Genomic DNA, 18,903 nt, shown 5'->3' with positions numbered 1-18,903 from the left:
AACATAATATAGATTGCAACTCACTTTCAAAGTTTTCTGCCTCCAACTGAACTGCCCTTTGCTCTAACTGATTAAGATAAAAGTCAGGGGGTTCAAAAACTAAGCATTAGGCAATGGTCTTTTAAGATAGGCTTGCCCAAAAAGAACCAAAGGTTTATCGGTGTTGCAAAGATTGAGACAGACAATTCATTTTTATATGCACATGGAACTAAAATAACACTTTGAGGCCAATAAGGTTTCATCCTTTCTTTTCACTTTAATGATGTTCTTATTGGGTTATGCATAAATTAAGCAAATCAGATGGACTCTCCTTAAATCCCAGGGAAATACATTTTCTAAGCTTCTCTAAGAAAATCAAGGAAAGCATATACATTATTCAAAGAAAATAAAAAACCCTAATTGAACTGACTATATCTAAACTGCTTAGAATGTTCTGATTTGCACCTACACATATTTTAAATGTTAGAAAGGTAATATACATTATGATACTGTACTGTCTGGTTCTTTACGGGTTTGGGGATGGGTTTTCAGTGTTATCTGTAGTCTCTCACCTTCAACCAAGGGCAAGAATTTAGGAGTTGAAGGCCTAGCATAAGAGACAAGATAAATTATCATGCATTTAACATCTACGTTCTTCAGTATGATATATTTTGGTGACATTTGATCTGGCATACTCTATCTTTGCAAATGACTTCTAGAATCCAGTGGACCCCCAAAATAAATACTCTAGGTAATAACTATTTTTCCCATTAATGGAGGCCAACCATGTCCACTTATCTTGCTGAATATGTTGGGAAATCACTAGACAAAGTATTTTTTAAATGTAAAAACAAGTGTTTAAATCTGATTTTCCTTTCTTTTCTTAAACAGCAAAGCCCTCCAATATGTATTACATTTTTGCATTTAACTTAACCAGAACTTACTACTTAGTTTTTTTAAAAAAATGTCTTAGCATGTTTTGGTTCTATTTCTCTTTTTCAAATGTTCTTTCTCTCTAATCAAGGTGGTCAAATTAATACTTCTGCCAGAAGAAATGTAAGAATCCTTTAAGAAGACTGAATCTTTCTTTCAAAGATAATAAAAGATTCATAAGAGAAGAGATTAAATGTAGTTTTTCCCCATAACTTAAAATTTTTTGAAGCATTCATTTCTGAATTCATCAGGATTTCTTTTTTTTTTAGTTTTCATTTATGTTTCTGCACCAACATCATTAAGAAACTTGAGAGCTTTTGTTATAGAATTTTATTCCTTATTATTTCAAGTATTTCTCTACCTTTAGCTTGCCTAATATCAAAGATATTTAACAAAACCCAAAGTCTTTAATAAATAAATAAAATTAGAAGTCTATTATATTCCCAGAAATGCCTACCAAGAGAGGGCATCAAACTAAATAAGGAAATTAAATGTCTTCTTTCTAAGACAAGAAACATGGAGATAACTTTTTACCTGAAGGCCTCAGTTCTGCAAATGACATTCTTATATTTGTGTACCACAATTTAAGAAAAAGCACAAAAACAACCTCCCCCCACCACACCCCATTACTGTATATATTCGTTCACATTCCCAAAACTGACTCATGAAGTCCTAGACTCTGGTCTTCCTCATGAAGACATGGACTTGGAATCCACGGTTCAGGGAAACCCCTCTAAGGAGGAGACAGACTCTACCCTAAGCAATTTAGAGTATCACTATGCCAACAGAAAAACATTTTCAAAAGGAAAAATAAGTAATGGGCCTGGAAGGAATTTTTTTAACAACTGTGATCTCCTCAGTAAAGGAAAACTTGCTTTTTAAGGAAAAATAACAAAATACATACAATTATTCAAAGAGGAATGTGAACCTGGATGTTTCATTCCATCATAATACAAATCTAAATGTGCATCTATCATGAAAGTTTGTTTCCTTGGAGTTGAGAGGATTAGATCCCAAATCCAAAGTGTAATCTAAAGGTGGCTGAAGCAGATCAGCTTAGTTGTTACTGAGAAAATGAATAGTAGGCTTGTTCCATACACCTCAGAATATACATGTATGGGTGTGTGTGTGTGTGTGTGTGTTTGCACTGCATTTAATGTATGTGGGAAGATGAAGCCATTCATCCTGCTCATCTAAAGAAACATTAATTTAGCAGATTTCATTCTCTTTAGAGTCTGGTTAATATCATAAATAGGAAAATGCGATTCCCTAAATAAACAATTAGCCATTGTGAGTCTTAAATGAGTCACCTTTTACAGCTGGCTCACGTATATATAGGCAGGCAACAAGTTAGGTATGTTGCCTCGGGGACAATTCAGAACAAGCATTCCAGAATTGGAGGGAAAAAAGAATCTCATATTCTCCTTTTGAAGACTCCAGATCTATACTCTGGAGACAGCACAGCTTGTATTCCAGTGTTTTCCATTTATACTGAAATTCTAAGCTAAAGGAAAATAGCGTGCAGATGTGCTGTTTGTGATTTCAGGAGGCTCTTTCGTGCCAGAGTACATGGTCAGTATAATGATCAGATTTTAAAAGTATTAGCATTACATTTTTTCACCATTCATAACATAAACAATTAAAAATTAAGGCATAAGGGCAATAAATACCAACACCTCCAAAGTGGCCGCTCTTCAATTAAAAACCCAAACAATCAGTGCTTGCATCTTTAACACTTGTCAACTGACACTATGGCACCTGAAGATATCCCCTCAGCATTGTACCAAGTTTTCATTATGCAAAATGGTGGCTCCCGGTGCCTGAAGACTCCGGAAGGTCTTCTGCATCATCCTAGAGGTACCCTTATGAGCAGCAGCTTAGCATTTTGGGGTTTTATTGCTCATTGCATTATAATTATCTGAAAATCAGTAAACTCTATTAAACTGAACATGCCCAGAAGAACCTGACCAAGCAAGACACAATAAATGGATGACTCCTATAGAGAAGTGTTTTCTTTTGGGAATTTTACAAATCCCTGCAAGTCATCAGTGAATCACTAGTGAAAGAGGCAAATCATTAATGCTTTTCGAGTGGTCTAAGGATTACACTCCCCACAAAATGTCACTAGCTGGTTCCCTGATCATCAGCATACACAGACTAGTTATTAGTGCACTCACAATTAGCTCATAGTACTTAACAAACAAACAAGAGATGGAGCACATGAAATTCTAGACAGAGACTCATTGTAAATGACCAGATCAGACATATTTACTACTCAAGAATTGAAATACATCGTATGGTATAAGAACTAAAATATGGGTTTTTATATTTTGTCCCAATGTTTTTTTCTAATAGTGGTAGTATTAGGTAGAAATATTACCCTTTACTTTGTATAAGAAATCTCTAATTTTATAAGCTACTGCTGTTTTTAAAAAGTGGACTGAATTCACTGCCTTGCTTCTTCACAAATGTCTATCTTGTACTTTTCTTGTAGTATTTTAACTTTATTAAATATTATTACTTGGGTCATAAGCAGTTCTATCCAGATATAAATTCATAAAGTGACACATTTTCAATACCAACCATGGCTTCAACATATTCTGTAACAGCACATTCCATCAAATTAAACTGCAAGATTTCCCACATTTGTTTTACATTCTATATGTATGGCTTATGAATAGCAATTTTGATGAATTCCAGCTGGTTTAAATATGCAGGCAGCCCCTTATAGAACAGATTCTTTTCAATTCTTATTGTATTCAATGAGGCCCATTTTAAGTGGGCCACCTGGTAGGATGAAACACTAATAATTCTCCATAGAAAAAAGGAAAAACAAATCACCCTGCTAAACTTAAGACCATCTTCCCTAACTATGCTACTATTATAGAACTAATATAAGTGAGAAGTAGTTCTAATCTTTTGGAAGAATTGAATTTAAATTCAAACAAGCCAGCAACCCTATGAATGACTAAATTGCTCCTTTATCTAATGACAATAACAATATTAAGATCATTTTCCCCATCGGTGTGTGTTGCCTGGTCTCACAAATCCATCATGCACATTCATCTCTTCCTCCATCCCCCACACCCTCCCGCTTCCATCCAGCTGGAATACATCAGGGTGCAGAAGCCAAGTCAAATGTGGACCCCACCCTCCTCCATCCATTTTAAGGCACCTTCAAAGCCAGAGCACTGATCTAGTTCAGTTTCACCAGCAAAGCCAGCCATCCTGCTATTTAAGACTCCAGTTTGGGGTTTTTATAACTGCACATTAACATGAGAGCTTTGATTTTTGGTCAAAAACTTCGCTGCACTGAGTTTCATCAGATTGTTGCACCCTTTCTGCGGAAGAGTCCTTATTATTAAATCTTCATAATTTTTGCTCTCAGTGTCGACCTCTTTCCTGATATTATCAACCTCTCCGAACCACCCAATAACCAACCCTAAAGAACGGTTAACACTTCCCTTCCAAAAGGTCAAAACGGAGCAGCCGTCAGGGTAGTCCAAACGTATGTTTTCCCCGGCATTTGCAAGCCCTAGATCATTGGTGTGCTGTCACAGACAACAGTCATTTCAATGGGCCCAGAAACACTCTTGCCAAGATACATGCGGCAGGGGAGTGGGGGCCGGAGAGAAAGAGGAGCTGCAATAGGACAAAGAACTTACTTTGTTGTTCCCCTGTGCATGTAGCCGCAAGGAAAAAAAAAAAGAAAGAAATATGTTAAACATAAACTTATTTAAAGATTTTCACGCTAGAGCAAAATCAAAACAAATAATTTATTCCCTGACATCCCATACATACATACAGCACCCAGAGCCCATGGGCAAGTCGAAGAATCCACTTATATTAAATGAAATCATATATTTATAACAGCAGAAAATTATGACAGAGATTTCCCCCTTTCTTCCTACCCGGAATCCTTGGAGTATGGGAACCTGGCCAAAAAGCACTGGTTTGAATTGGTAATAAGTGAACTGTTAGCATGAAAGGCAAAATAGTTAGTATGTCAGCTTGCCCTTTCCTGACAGCCCCTCCTCCAACATGCCAAGCAGTGGAAAATTTCATCAGCCAATGCATTTTTAAACAAACACTGAATCCTTGGTTTCAAAGAAGGTGGAAAAAGAAAGGAAAAGAGAGCAGAGGAAAGCAGTGGGTGGTTCTGGGGAGACAGGGTAAGCAGACCAAGTTATGACCTCCATCTGTACCATTCCTCTACTTCATAAATTATGATTCCCATCCCGGTTGGCATGGGAAGCGAAAGCTGTATAGTGGGGATGCGGCCAAAGTAAACACTGGTCCACATTCAAGAAAATGGGTCTGGAAAGGTTAGTCACCAAAAAATGCAGTCATTTCTACAAGAGACACTCTGGATAGAGACACAGCAGCCAGCGACAGGCGGCGGGCAAACGGCTCTCCTGTTTCAAACTGGAGCAGCAAGAGTATGATTTATATCAAACAACTTAACTCACATATGGCTTAAAAAAATAAAATGGTGATTCATTACTCCCAGGGCAACCCAAGTCCTTGCAAGGTCAGATCCTGTGGGGAAGACGTGATGGGATATGGGCCGGGAACAGATCTGAACTCTTCTCACGAGGGGCCCAGAAGGAATTTCTCGCTGCGATGCCGAGTTGAAGAGAGCTGTTAGGAAACTGTGTGCATCTGTGGAGGAGACTGAGCACAGGGTGGAGTAACAGGTTGGGCTGGAGATCTGGCGTTTAGTTTTAAACGAGGATGTGCAGGGAGAAATACTACATACCGAAATTTTCTGGAGAGGGGCAAGGCAACAATCACAGGAGAGGATATTTTCTTAAAAACAATGCCAACTGGTGACTCTGGGGAAATGTCTAATCCAAGGACCATCAGAGCCATCACATTTAATAATAACATAAGTTTGAAGACACTGATAAAACAGTGTAGAGAAGCTTCTTGGCATTGGGAGTTGCCATGATATCACCATTAACATCACTGGCTTCTGTGAGACATAAATAATGATACAAGAATGAATGAAGTGGGGGGAGAGTCTCTGTAAGGAATATGCCAACCATTCAAGAAGGCAATAAAGATCCCCACAGGGAATTTTATCAGGAGTAAAATACTATTTTAGAGAATAACAGGACCCTGGTTCTCCAAAGAAGTGCAATATTGCTGAAAATACCTCAAACAGATGGAGTTTATTGAATTCCACAGCAGTGCAGCTTTTGATCTACCAAATAAGTTTCAGGAGTTCAACCAAGTATTTTTTACACATTAGGGAATGACTGGCTTCTCTGCTCCACGGCAGATGGTTCTGTTTGTAGTGGCAACAATGATGTCACAGAGTAGGGGCCTTGATCCTTAAATATGAGAAACATCCAAGTGGAGGACGTGGTGTGGCTTTGCCATTTCTTTTTTCCTTCAATCATTTCCCAATTGTCTATTCTGAGAGAGGCATAACAGTCATGAATGGTGAACTGTAAATGTTTTATAATTCCCTCCACTACTCTGCGTGGCAGCGATTTATGTTTAGATCATGGCAAGTACCTCCATTGAAGAAAAACGAAACTCTTCAGAATTGGTCATGTGGCTGCTTGACGTTGTGTGGGAAGCACTGCCGAGTAAGCTAAGAATAAAGTGATGTGTGGCCGGGCTAAGTGTGGGCACTGTCAGTCTTATATTTTTAGATGGCTGAATAAATAAATGCATGTGAGTGGTCATCCCATATTAAAAAGTATTTATGGAGGTCTATGGGCATTCTTTTTTCTCCCCCCTCGAATGATACAGAGGCCCTCCCCACCCCCCTAGTTGCTATTTGCCACAGAGACACATTCAGTTTTAGAGTCTATCCACAAGGAATTTCTGAAGTCCCCAAAGACTTCATTGATAGAGGGGTTTCAACTTCCAAAGCAGTCCTAAAAGCATTCACTATGACCAGGCAAGTCTTGAATTCAGAGGTAAAAGTTCCAGGGTGTTTCACATTCTACTGCCATTTTTCATCACTTAACTCATACCCTACAGGGGAGGACCATCCATCTCTACAGCCAATGGAAGTCTCTTCAGAAATGCTGAGGTGTGTAATTTAACAAATAGGCAAAACTAAATTTGCACCAAATTTATTTCCAGGGCACCCACTACTCTGCAGGCTGCTTCTTTCAGATAGCCCATAGGCCAGCATCGGAGGGCAGGCTTGTGAATCCTCACTTTCCCTGACAGACAGCCCCTTGGGCTCACTCCTGACGGACGAATGGAGCCTTCCAAGCCAGCCTGGCCACAGGGTAGCACAACCCAAGACACCCCCTAAACAATTCTGCCTCCTTAGCCAACAGTTAAGGAAATTCTCCCTCATGTGCCCAAGTCTCACTGATAGTTTGCAAAGGAAAACGTAACTACTAAACTGGGAATTAGGGTTTCATGGACCATTAATGATTTTCATCAATAATAAAGGCTACGTGGCATTGAACACATTCACCCAGTTGCAGCACCAAGCTAGAGGTCATGTGCAATAGTTCTCACTTAATCCTATATAATCACGCAGGGGAAGGTAGCATTATTTTGAGTTTAAAAAAGAATACTAAAAAAAAAAAAAAAAGAGTTAAGTAAGTTGCCTGAGCCACACAGCCAATAAATAGAAGGGTCAGGATTCAAATGTGAGTAGATCTGACTTAAAGTCTACCTCATTTCACTGCACACAAAATGTTCCAAGGAATTTGGAATTCTTTAGTGTTTATATACAATTTAAGTCATAGTGTTAGCTGACAAAACTGTGCCAGAAAAGTCCAATCATTTTTTATATCATGCTCTTTAGATATTTAATGAAATTCACATTTATTTGTATTCACACTTACTGATGCACGTACATATATTTTTTCCTGTAAAATAATCTTTTAAAAGTTATTTAATCGTAGCCTATAATACTGGTACACACACACACTTTTTATCTCATTTTCATCAGTAAAAAAACCCTAAAATACTATGAATTAATTCCTTCAGACAAATCTTTACTTCAAAATTGTGTAATAATTCAATTATTTAACAGTATAAAATTTTATAGTGGTTATAATTTTAATTTAATGGCCAAAGGAAATAGAAGTTAAAGAAATAAAATTCTGCTAAATCCAAATTCAGATTTACATATATTTTTAAAGTACTGTGGCTGCTCAGAAAGATGAGGTTAACTGGTAGAAGGCTAAGTTTGTGGCTCAGAGAGGTTATGTGTAAGTTCATGGAGTATGGCAGTGCCATAGTGGGAAACTGGATCCAGGACTTCTCATTTCCATGTTAGGGCCACACATTACACTGCTCAAATGTGAAGTCTACATTTTGCTTTGGAACCAGAAAGATTAAGGGACTAAAGGTAATTAGAAAATCCACATAGAAATATAGTTGGGCTGTTGCATTTTATACAGATATCCACTGTGGTTCCTACCACATTGTAATTATTTATTTGCATCCCTCACTTCCACTAGACTTGAAACTCCTATAAAGTAAGAACTGCATCTTTTTCTATTTGAATTTCTAGAGTCTTCTATAACAGTGATGGATGAAGGGAAGGAAGGGAGAGAAGAGGGTGGAAGAGAAAGAAAGAAAAAAAAATCTGTAGAAAACTCCAAGAGAAACAACCTAAGAGACAGAAAACACCAGGTAGCAGAACAAACGCTATGATATGAGTGACATAAAAATATTCCATCATGTGGACATGATAGAAAAAATATGATGGGGAAAAGCATGTCATAAAAAAGTGGGCAATCTTAGTTGAAAAAAAAGTTTGTCTAAAACCAAAATGGGGGTGATGGCTATTTATCAAAATGAAGCCAAAATTACACAATTTTAAAAAAATTATCTTTGTAGATTTTTTTCCCAGTCAAAATAGAGGTGTTTTGTGTAGAAAGTAGAACTTCTTGAGTCTAGACTTATGTCCATGTATGACAAATAAATGTTTCATTTTTAGAACAGTGATTGATTTGCTGTCAACTCAGTGGTTTATTGATACAAAACCCAAATGACACACCAGAAGTCCTAAAAATTTACTTACAGAGAGACATCTGTTATTAGGTTAATCTGACTTTTTCATCAACTCTTTCTAAATTAGGAATAACTGTACCTAAAAGTATCCATTCCTCCAAATCTAAGCATGCTCACAAAATGAATGTTTACACAAGCATTCTACTTAGATTGCTTTCAGTAGTTAGCTGCCATTTAAACATCTGAAAGTCAAGCAATCATGTAATATAACCTCCAGAACTACATGGTGCATAAGAAATGCAAATATTGTTTATGATGAAAACTGAGAAAAGCAATGTTCATGGCATACTGCCAAGTTTAATTTCCTGTCATGTCTTTGGCATATAGTAAAAAACCCTTTTGTCTCGACCTTCCAAGCAACTGTACCAAAAGTGTATTTATAAACAAAAATGATGTGAAAAGAATCAAACAGATTGCGTAGGACAACTCTAGATTTGCTTAAAATTGAATATTCTGATAAAAAATGCAAATATTTCATTGACTGTCTTCTTTGTGCAAAGCTAAGGATACATGAAAATCCACATTTGTAAATTTGGATTCACCAGAGATAGGAAGGTAATTTTGTTTTTCCAAGACAGTTTTCCCTCACAAGAGATGTATTACATAATTTCTTTAAATAGCAAACTTGTCTAGTGCATTTAAAATAAGTCTGACAAAAGCATGACTGAAAAATATTCTTCACAAACTTTACAGTTGCATGGTAGGAAGACATACATCCAACACACAAACATTCTATACAACCAAGCATTATTTGGAAATAGAAAATAGCATAAAGTATTTACGATCTCATTGGGCTACATTATAATATCCACATTGTTTTAGCTCTCATCTACTTGTTAAAGCAGTCTGTGATGAAAATGATAATTATCATCATCATCATCATCATCATTATAAATAGAGTGCTTACTTGTGCCCACCCTGTTTATGCTTTCCCTGCATTCTCTCACTTAATCCTGTCAACCAAGCTATAGGGGACTCCTGTTATTTCCATTTTAGAAATGGGAATTTTGAAACATAAAAAGGCTAGACATCTCACAGCTTACATGTGAACTTCTGGAATTTTCAGTCTCGGGAGTTTGACACTAAAACCTCTGCTTGAACACACTTGCTGTACAGCTTCCTGTAATACCCCGCCATATAATCTTTTAGAAAGTGTCCCTCTTATCATGTCACTAACTGGCTGGAAACCCTTTAATGGCTTCCCATCTCACTTAAAACTCAAATGCTCACCACATCCTTCAAGACCAATATAATCTGCCCCGACTACCCTCTTGGCAACTATCAAATATTTTTGTCCTCCCTCATTGTGTTCCTGATTCACTGACTTTTTGTTGCTCTTCTGAGACACTGAGTGGCTTTGCACTTGTTAGCCCTCTCCACAAATATTCTTCCCCTCATTTCATTTTCTCCCTCCCTTCCTTCAGGAGCCTACTCAAATGGCAACTCTTCAAAGGGGCTTTCCCTCATCATCTTCACTAAAAGAAAGCTTACCTGCCTCTCTCTGATTGTCTGTCCCTTTAATTTTCTTTATTTTTTATAGACTGTATCACTCCCATAAAATCACACTACATAATTATACAGTTATTCGTTCGCTTGTTTAATGTCTGCTCCTTGGGGATGGGACCTTATTGTGCACCTCTGTAGCACTAGGGCTTAGAACGGCGCCTGGCAAAAAGCGTGTGCTCCACAGGCTTTGTGGACTGAATGAATAAAAAAATTAAGCATATGTACATTTTTAATATAGAATGTCTGTGAAACTAAACACACCACCATCAATGGAGAGGGAAGACTAATAAATGATTAGAATTAATGAAAGTATAGGTGATACTCTTAGTTTTTAAGTGATTTCTCACGTGCAATTTTTGGAGTGGCATATAGTTATGTAAATATATATGTACACAGTGATAAAATCTGGACAACCATGGAAATCATGCAGATACCTCTGTGCTTGGTTATCACCAGGAAAGGGTCTTGTTTCACCTCATTTGGAGGGCACAGGGTATGTTGTGGGGGGTTCGTTGTTTTAGGTGCTGGCCAGGCAAGGGTAGGTTGGGATGGAGTTAAGAGGTCTATGTAGGAGCTAAAATAACAGCAATGAGAAGAACTTTTTGGCACAAATCCCTAATCCTTTACCTCTGGAACTCTGTTAAATTCCAGTGCAACCTCAGGGATGGGGTCAAGGCTAAAGTTCCTCCAGAGATGTTTCAATTGCCCCCCACCCTGCACCCATATTTCAGACTTTCTCTTGAGAAGACTCTTTCTACTGGGAGCTTAGAAATGACCTGACTTGTGCATGATCAGTCCTATAAACCGATCTAGAGCCAAGTAAGCACCACAAGGGTCAAGCTGGACCAAATCCCCAAGGCTCAGTCTCAGCACCTGCGTTCTGAGGAGACACCTGGACAGAACATCTTAAGGGGACAGGAAGTAAGCAGAAAGAGCCGCTCATCAGTGGCATCTGTCTAACAGTGTGTGTACATGTTGGGTGGGACTCCTGAAATTCAAATCCAGACATTTTCCAAAGAACACAAACAGAAGTTCTGTTTATTAACTTGAATGCGAGAAGCGACTTCAAACACTTGAAGTATATTTATAAAGATAAGTAGGAACGGCAATATAATGTTTTTCTTCTTTCACACTCCAAATGACATTAACCAGAATTTGAATACAGATGTAATTTTGGATTCAGGTACTACAGACATAATGAAAGGAGGTAGATTTTTATAAAAATAAGTACATTTTTAAGTCTATGAAATAGTGTGATGACATGATATATATACTATGACTATATGAAGAATGTTCTAAACAGCTGTATGAATACTAGGACAATATGAATACTAGGACAACTATGAAATACCACATAAAGGAAAATAAAATTTAAAATTAAAACGAAGAAATTCTCTCTTGATCTGAGATTACATATATTATGCTTTATGGCAGAGTAGGGCATTTTCTCTAACAAACGGACTGATAAACTTCTAGAAACTAATGGAGAAAAAGAAATATGAGCAAAGTATTACTTAGAACTGTTCCAAACTAATTAAGTCAAAAGAGAACTAGTTTCTCCATTATATAGTATTAGAATTATGTCTTCTTAAGCATGGTTAATAATTATAAGATAAGAGATATATCCAACTTACTAAAGACTTATCAGGATAAACCCCAGCTCTTAGCAGAGATGCCTTCCAGCTGTCTACATCCTCCTGCGAGTCACATGCCAGCTCAAGGAAGCGATAGTCTTTGTATACATTCCTGGAATTAAAAAAAAAAATCATGCTTTTAGTCTGGAACCAAATTCAAAATGATTTTATATCACTGCAGACAATGATGATGCAAATGACAGTCCAAATGGATAATTCTCGGACAGTCACTGGAGGAAAAAAAAAACAATTCATTGTATTTAAAATAACTGGTAAATTCCTATGTTTATTATATAATCTTTTTAAAACTTCACATGAAAGAATTCAGAGCCACTTGTACCGCTAAGCAATAAGAAGGGGAGGAAAGAGAAATGCTCTCAGGATGATACACTGGGTGCCAAGTCAGAGTGGTGCCAGGGGAATGGATCTGCTGCCGCCTAGTAATTAATCAATTTTCTGAAACCATTTTATAAGCCTAAATGGCTCATAAAACTTTAAAAGGTATGGCAATAATCTTACAAACTTAAAATACTATCCTAGATTCAAAACAGAAATGCTCATTGATACCGTGAAAAGAAAAAAACATTAGCCAGTATTCAACAGAGTGAAATGCTAATAAGGGCATATTGACAACTGGGGCAATACTATAATTTTGTTTCTTTTCCTAACAATAAAATAATACATAAGATGTAATACATGCCCATTTAGAAAGATTTGGAAACTAGATAAAAGAATAAAAATGGTGACAAGTATCCACTTTCCACGGTTTACAGATAAACTTATTTCTTTATACTCTTGTTCTATCCATCTTTCACACAGTTGAGGTCTCCCCAACCCCCTTCTCTCTCTCTCAACTTTGAGTCCTTTTTTTACTTACTATATTATGGTCATTTATTTAGGCCATTACATCTTTATAAACATCAAATTAGAATGGCATGATATTCATTAATATAAATGTATGATAATTTACTTAACCTCTTCCAGATATTAATTAGGTAATTTCCTTTATTTTTATAATCAGAAATAATGCTTAAGTGAGTATTTTTATCCCTAAGCCTTTCACACTTACTCTTATTTTCTGAGGATAGATTCCTATAAATAAAATTATAGGATCAAACTTACAGTCATTATTAAAGACGCTGATATGCATTACCAATCACCCTTCCAGAAGAGATTTAGACGGATACTAGCAGAATACCAGAAATTATAGTCTTTTTCTCTTCTTATTCTCTTCCAGGGTATTCTCATTCATGCCTAAGAGCCTTAGTTTACACCTAAACTCAGAAGGCTCACAAATTTATATCTCTTGCCCAGGAATGCCCCAGATTCACAGTGTTTACTGACTTCTCCACTTGACTATCTCAAAGCCACCCTGACATGAACAACTGAATCGGTGATTTCCGCTTGCCCTTCCCTACCTTCCACTCTCATACTCGCTTTCATCTGACCACCTAAAAGTGCACTTCCTGATCACACTGTCACCCTCCCTCAAACCTCACTGTACCCTCCTCATGGATCTCCCCGCATCACATGGCTCCTTTAAATTTGCTCTCCACACGGAATCCTCATGATCTCCTGAAATGTGAATCAAATATTTTTACCCATGGAGTCAAACACTCTAATAGCCACCTGCTTTTAGGGAAAGACTACACTGTCTACCATGGCCTTTAAAACCCTGTGTAGTCTGGCCCATAACTGTTACCTTCCTCTCCAGCTTCTTTTCACACTCTACTTTCCCTTGCTTTTTTGGCTCCAGGCATGCTGTTCTTCTTTTGCCTCCCGAAATGTGCCATGCCTACTCTCAAAGGTCTCTGCCTGTAGCTCTTTTCTTCTTCCCTCATTGCACAATTAATGCCTACTCTTTCTCGGAATCTTAGATCATATTTCTATTTACCTTTCCTTCAGAGCACTAATCACAGTTGCGAATTCAGAATTATGTGTGGGTTTCTTTTTCTTTTTTATTTCTTATTTATTTATTTATTTACTTGCTTACTTACTTAGCTATTGTCTATCTTTCCAACTAGCTCACAAGCAACATTAGGACAGGGAATATGTCATTTTTATGCTTATCATTATATCCCCCAGGGGACTTGGGGAAGATGATGACTTAATTGTGCTTTGCTTCCTCTCCACTTCTAACTCAGGTCAAACACATCTTCTTTTCTTGAGTCAAGCCAACTTTGGGACTGGTACTCGGGTAGAGGGTATGAGCTAGATAGTTTCTTGCTCTGGGCTGAACAGAGCTTTGGGACCACAGCAGGAAAACTCAAAGGCAAGGACCAGCACGTAGCAGGCCTTGGTAGGGCTATCCCTCAATGATCACAGGACTCCTGGGTGTGCCTGATCCTCTGGCTGTAAGGAAGTGTGGGGGGTGCTGAGTCTTCTCTACCCTAATGCAAAAGAAAGCCTCCCTCTTGGTGCCTCAATAAGTAAATGGCAACTTGCCTATTTTGGGCCTGTGATGATGGAGATGTCTGTGCCTTCCCACCCTCACAGGACCAGTCCACTTAAAGTGTCCAGCAGCTGGACCTGTGCCACAATGAACAAAGGAAAATAAAAGGACATCTAATAAGGATGTCTCATAGCCAGAGAAAGCAAGAATGAAGAGAGCAATCAGAACAGCTTATCAACAAAGAACTGTTGGGGGAAGCAGAAGAATAGTATTTGAAGAGGTACAAGTACAACATTAAGAAAAACTTCCTGAAACTAAAAAATAAGATTTTTAAGTCAAAATATTTAGTAGCTAAGTTGAAGGAAAGGATGATGAATGTTGAGCCTAGAATTAGTAGTTTTCAAGATCTAGTGGGAGAATTTTTAAAAATACAAGGATAGAGAAGTTATGAAAGTGTGGAGGAAAGAACACCTAACCTGTAAATAATAGGAGTTCCAGAAAAAGAAAAGGAAGGTGGGGAGAGAAAAATAATTATAAAAAAGAAACTACTGGGCGCCTGGGTGGCTCAGTCATTTAGGGTCTGCCTTCAGCTCAGGTCATGATCCCAGGGTCCTGGGATCGATCCCCCACATCAGGCTCCTTGCTCAGCAGGGAAGCCTGCTTCTCCCTCTCTCACTCCCCCTGCTTGTGTTCCCTCTCTCGCTGTCTCTCTGTCAAAAAATAAATTAAAAATCTTAAAGAAAAAAAAAAACTACTTTTTAAAAAAGGGTCTTATCCTGATTTTTAAAAAGATCTGAGTCTATACATTTTATGTGCTATGTCATGTGTACTTGATGAGAAAAGATACCATGTAGACATTCATTTATACAATTCTTGAGCTCTGAAATAAAACATTTAAGAGTCTTCTGTAAAAAGATAGCAAGTTGCTTATAAAGGAGAAAGAATGAGACTGGCCCTGGACTGAACAATCAAAAGGTAGAAGGCAATGAAGTAACATTCATGGACTCTTGAGGACTGCAGAGACCCATATCCAGCTGGGATACCGCCACACCCCTGACCTGAGGGAGCGCCTAAGCAGGGAGGAGATTACAACAGCACCAGATGAATCTGCGGAGCATGTTCAAGGTGAGGAAAGATTAAGACAAAAAAAACAGTGGTGAGCAACAGAACTTGCAACATCCACAGAGTTAAATCAAAATAAATAATGACAGACCATCTAAGAATATATAATATAAGGGCTAAAGAAAGACTTTTACAGTAAAAGAGACACACTATTCAAATAGTCTAAAAGTTGGGGAAGGGTAGGAGAAAATAAAAATGCTCCCCAGGTCTTCTCTGATGGGTGCAGGGGCAGAGAGTGGGGCAGCAAAGGGATCCCAGAGGTCTCACTGTTAGGAGAAGTGGGCCTGGGGAGAAGCAGAAGAAGAAAGGGTTTGGGGGAGAAATATTTGGTAATTTGCCTCATGGAATGATAGGGCTATGTACTGGTGATGAATGAAAATGTTAATGAAATTAAATGTACAGTAGAACTCTCAAATTAAAAAAGAAGAAAAAGGAGAAATTAATAGCCTTTGATCAAGTAAAAAAATAAGAAGAAAAAATAAAAAGGACCAAAATAAGAAATTTTAATAAGATGGCAGGAATAAATTTATGTATATTAATTATGAAATTAATGACAGTGGACTGAATTCTCTCAGCTAGTCAGTTAATTTAGGTTTAAAAAAGTTACATATTATTTGGAAAAATAAAGGAACAGGCAAAGAGAAATCACACAAGCACAAAACAAAGAATATAAATTCAAGAATGGTAATATTAATAATAGACGAGATAGAATTTAAAAGTACTGAACAAGATAAACAGTTTAAAAGCCCTAAATAGAATAAAGAGAAATATTATATGATGGTATAAAGTACAATTTGTGAAGATTGGAAAATACTCATAAAACTGTTTGTACCAAATTACATAGTAGGGAAGGAAAGAAAGCAAATGCTACTAAAATTGCAAGAACTTGTAATAATTATATGTATGTAATCAGTTAAAATATAATAATAGAAAAATTTAATATGACTCTTTTCAAATTGGACAAATATAGTGGACAAAAGTAAGTTAGCAAATAGAAGATAAAGATTTTTCATTATCCACAAAACATTTACAAAAATCAGTCTTACACTTGGACCTATACACATACACAATACCAGCCTTAAGAAACTTAAAAAAGAGATTATATAGATCACATTCATTAATCACAAATCAAAAAAAAAAAAGAAAAAGAAAAAGAAAAATAATAAATTTCTTAAAAAAGAGACCAAAAACCCCTTAAATATATTCTTAGATAACCCTTGTATTACAGAAAAAAAAATAAATAAATAAAAATTATAAATTATTTAGAAAACAGTAAAAAATATAAACACACCATATCCAACCAATGGAACACAGCAAAGACTGTAGGAAAATTTATGGCCTTAAATATGTTCATTATTTACAGAAAGGAGAAAAAAAGGTCAATGTTCATCTACAGGGATTATAAAACTATGATAAAAAAAAAAGAACAAGCAAAGAAGAAGCAATTAACATAGATTAAAACTAAATTAATAAAACAAGAAATATAAAAATAACATAAAGGATAATAAAGACATACACAAATATTTTTCCCTTTAGAATTAGACAATATAATACTAATTAAGGGAGAAAACAAAAGTATACAAGACCACAAATGAGAAAGGATAGGATACATAACCACAAATATAGAGAAGATGGAAAAAATTTAAAATCAAATATTATAAGCAATCCTATGGCAAAACTAAGAACCCAGAGAAAAACTAATAATACCCTAAAAAATATGTTACCAAAATTAACTCAAAATCCAGTGGCTTTTACAAAACACTACTAGGCTATACTTCTAATAACTTAGATATAGGAAAATGTTCCATTCATATTAGGAGAAAGCCTACAAAATACATAGGATAAATTTTTTAAATTGAGAAAATGATAAAATCTTATTGAATAACATGAAACAAGATCTTCATAAATGGAAAGGCATATTTGATAGTGTTTTGATTACGCTATATTCTTAGGTCTTACAAAGTGACTAGTGCTAGTAGGTATTCAATAAATATTTACTGAATAATGAATATCATCACACCCATAAATATATTGACTATCATCTTTAAAATACCTTTGCAAATTTTATAATTTAAAAATGATTTTCCATCAAAGCTTTAATATTTTTGCTAAAGAAGTGAGCATTTTAACATGTTTATAGAAGTGATATTCTTTGTTCTGATTTCATTAAGACTTTTTTTGTGTATTATTAGAATGATTTCTCACTTTTTATTTACATTAGCTTGACACAGCTTTGTCTCTTCTTTTACTTTTTTACTTTTATCTATTTGTTTTACTTTTTAAAAAGACATATTGGTTGTAAATGCCAACAATATAGCTGGGCTTTATTTTTCATCCCAATCTGAAAAGTACTGCCCATGATTAGGAAAGTCTGAATCATGTTTATTTCTTGCCATAGCTGTATAGCTTGGTTTTAGTTTTGTCATTTTGACATAAGCTTTTTTTTTAATGCTCCCTACTGTTTCCTTGCATATGTTGATAAAAGAACTATCTTTTTGACTTCTACATTTTTTAGTGGTTTTCAGTTCTACAGGTAAATGATTAGCTTTAAAAAAAGAATTATCTTTAAGTTTTCCAAATCATCCCTGAATTCAGTTTTGTATATATGAAATTCAGAAATAAAACAATAATTCCTGACTTCTTAAGGAATTTAAAAGCATTTACTTTTTGCCACTTTATCTCACACATTTCCTAATCTATCTAGAAATACTGACCTAGAATATTATTTCTGAATTATTGTTTTCACATCTCTTTAAGAGTCCACTTCTTTTTAGTTTAGTATGCAATTTGGTTACACTTGCAAGCAATTATTTAAATGGAACTCTGTATGTTTTACTTGAATAAATATTTATCATCAGGTATTTTCTATCTGGATTTTCCCATCTGTAAATTCTTACTTGGATTCATTTTTTGAATTGGCTTCAAAGTAGAGCTGGCTATCTGGATTTCTGGTTGGCACAAGTATCCACATTTCTTGCATTGATTGATTCAGTGAGGAAATATAGAAGTTTCTTCTTGTTGTCTTCCTGTTTAGCTTCATTTTTCTTAATCAGGGTAAAGCATGCAGTGGCCACTCATAAAATTTCAATCCAGTTCACTCCATGAGTTTTGCAAATAGTTGATTAACATTGTTACTTCCTAGTGCTTTTAAGACTTTCCATCTCTGTTGTATATGATCTTTTGGATATAGCAACAGATGGAGTAGGATAAAAGAAGCTTCTAATTTTCCACCATCTTAAAAGAGAAATCATCTCATATAATCTTCATTAGCGACCCTGCAAAGTTGGTAGCAGAACTGTTTTACATTGGGAAAACTGAGATTTTAGAGAGATCAAG

At 36.1% G+C, this 18,903-nt stretch overlaps 1 protein-coding gene across 8 annotated transcripts in view; it reads right to left on the bottom strand.

The window, feature by feature from the left end:
• DNM3 (dynamin 3) overlaps window positions 1–18,903 on the bottom strand; it is a 543,403-nt gene that overhangs the window by 100,861 nt on the left and 423,639 nt on the right. For 5 of the 8 annotated variants that reach the window (XM_032393370.1, XM_032393365.1, XM_032393367.1 and 2 more), the window contains 2 exons: window positions 12,054–12,165; window positions 4,578–4,589 (listed from right to left, as the gene is read on the bottom strand). In XM_032393370.1, the coding sequence (XP_032249261.1) occupies window positions 4,578–4,589; window positions 12,054–12,165 (124 nt within the window). The remainder of the gene's footprint in view (window positions 1–4,577; window positions 4,590–12,053; window positions 12,166–18,903) is intronic. The other 3 variants (XM_032393366.1, XM_032393371.1, XM_032393373.1) reach the window with 1 other exon arrangement.

Source organism: Phoca vitulina, unplaced genomic scaffold (assembly GCF_004348235.1).
Source record: "Phoca vitulina isolate PV1807 unplaced genomic scaffold, GSC_HSeal_1.0 scaffold73, whole genome shotgun sequence".
Taxonomy (NCBI): Eukaryota; Metazoa; Chordata; class Mammalia; order Carnivora; family Phocidae; genus Phoca; species Phoca vitulina.
This window is presented reverse-complemented; position numbering and strand designations above follow the sequence as displayed.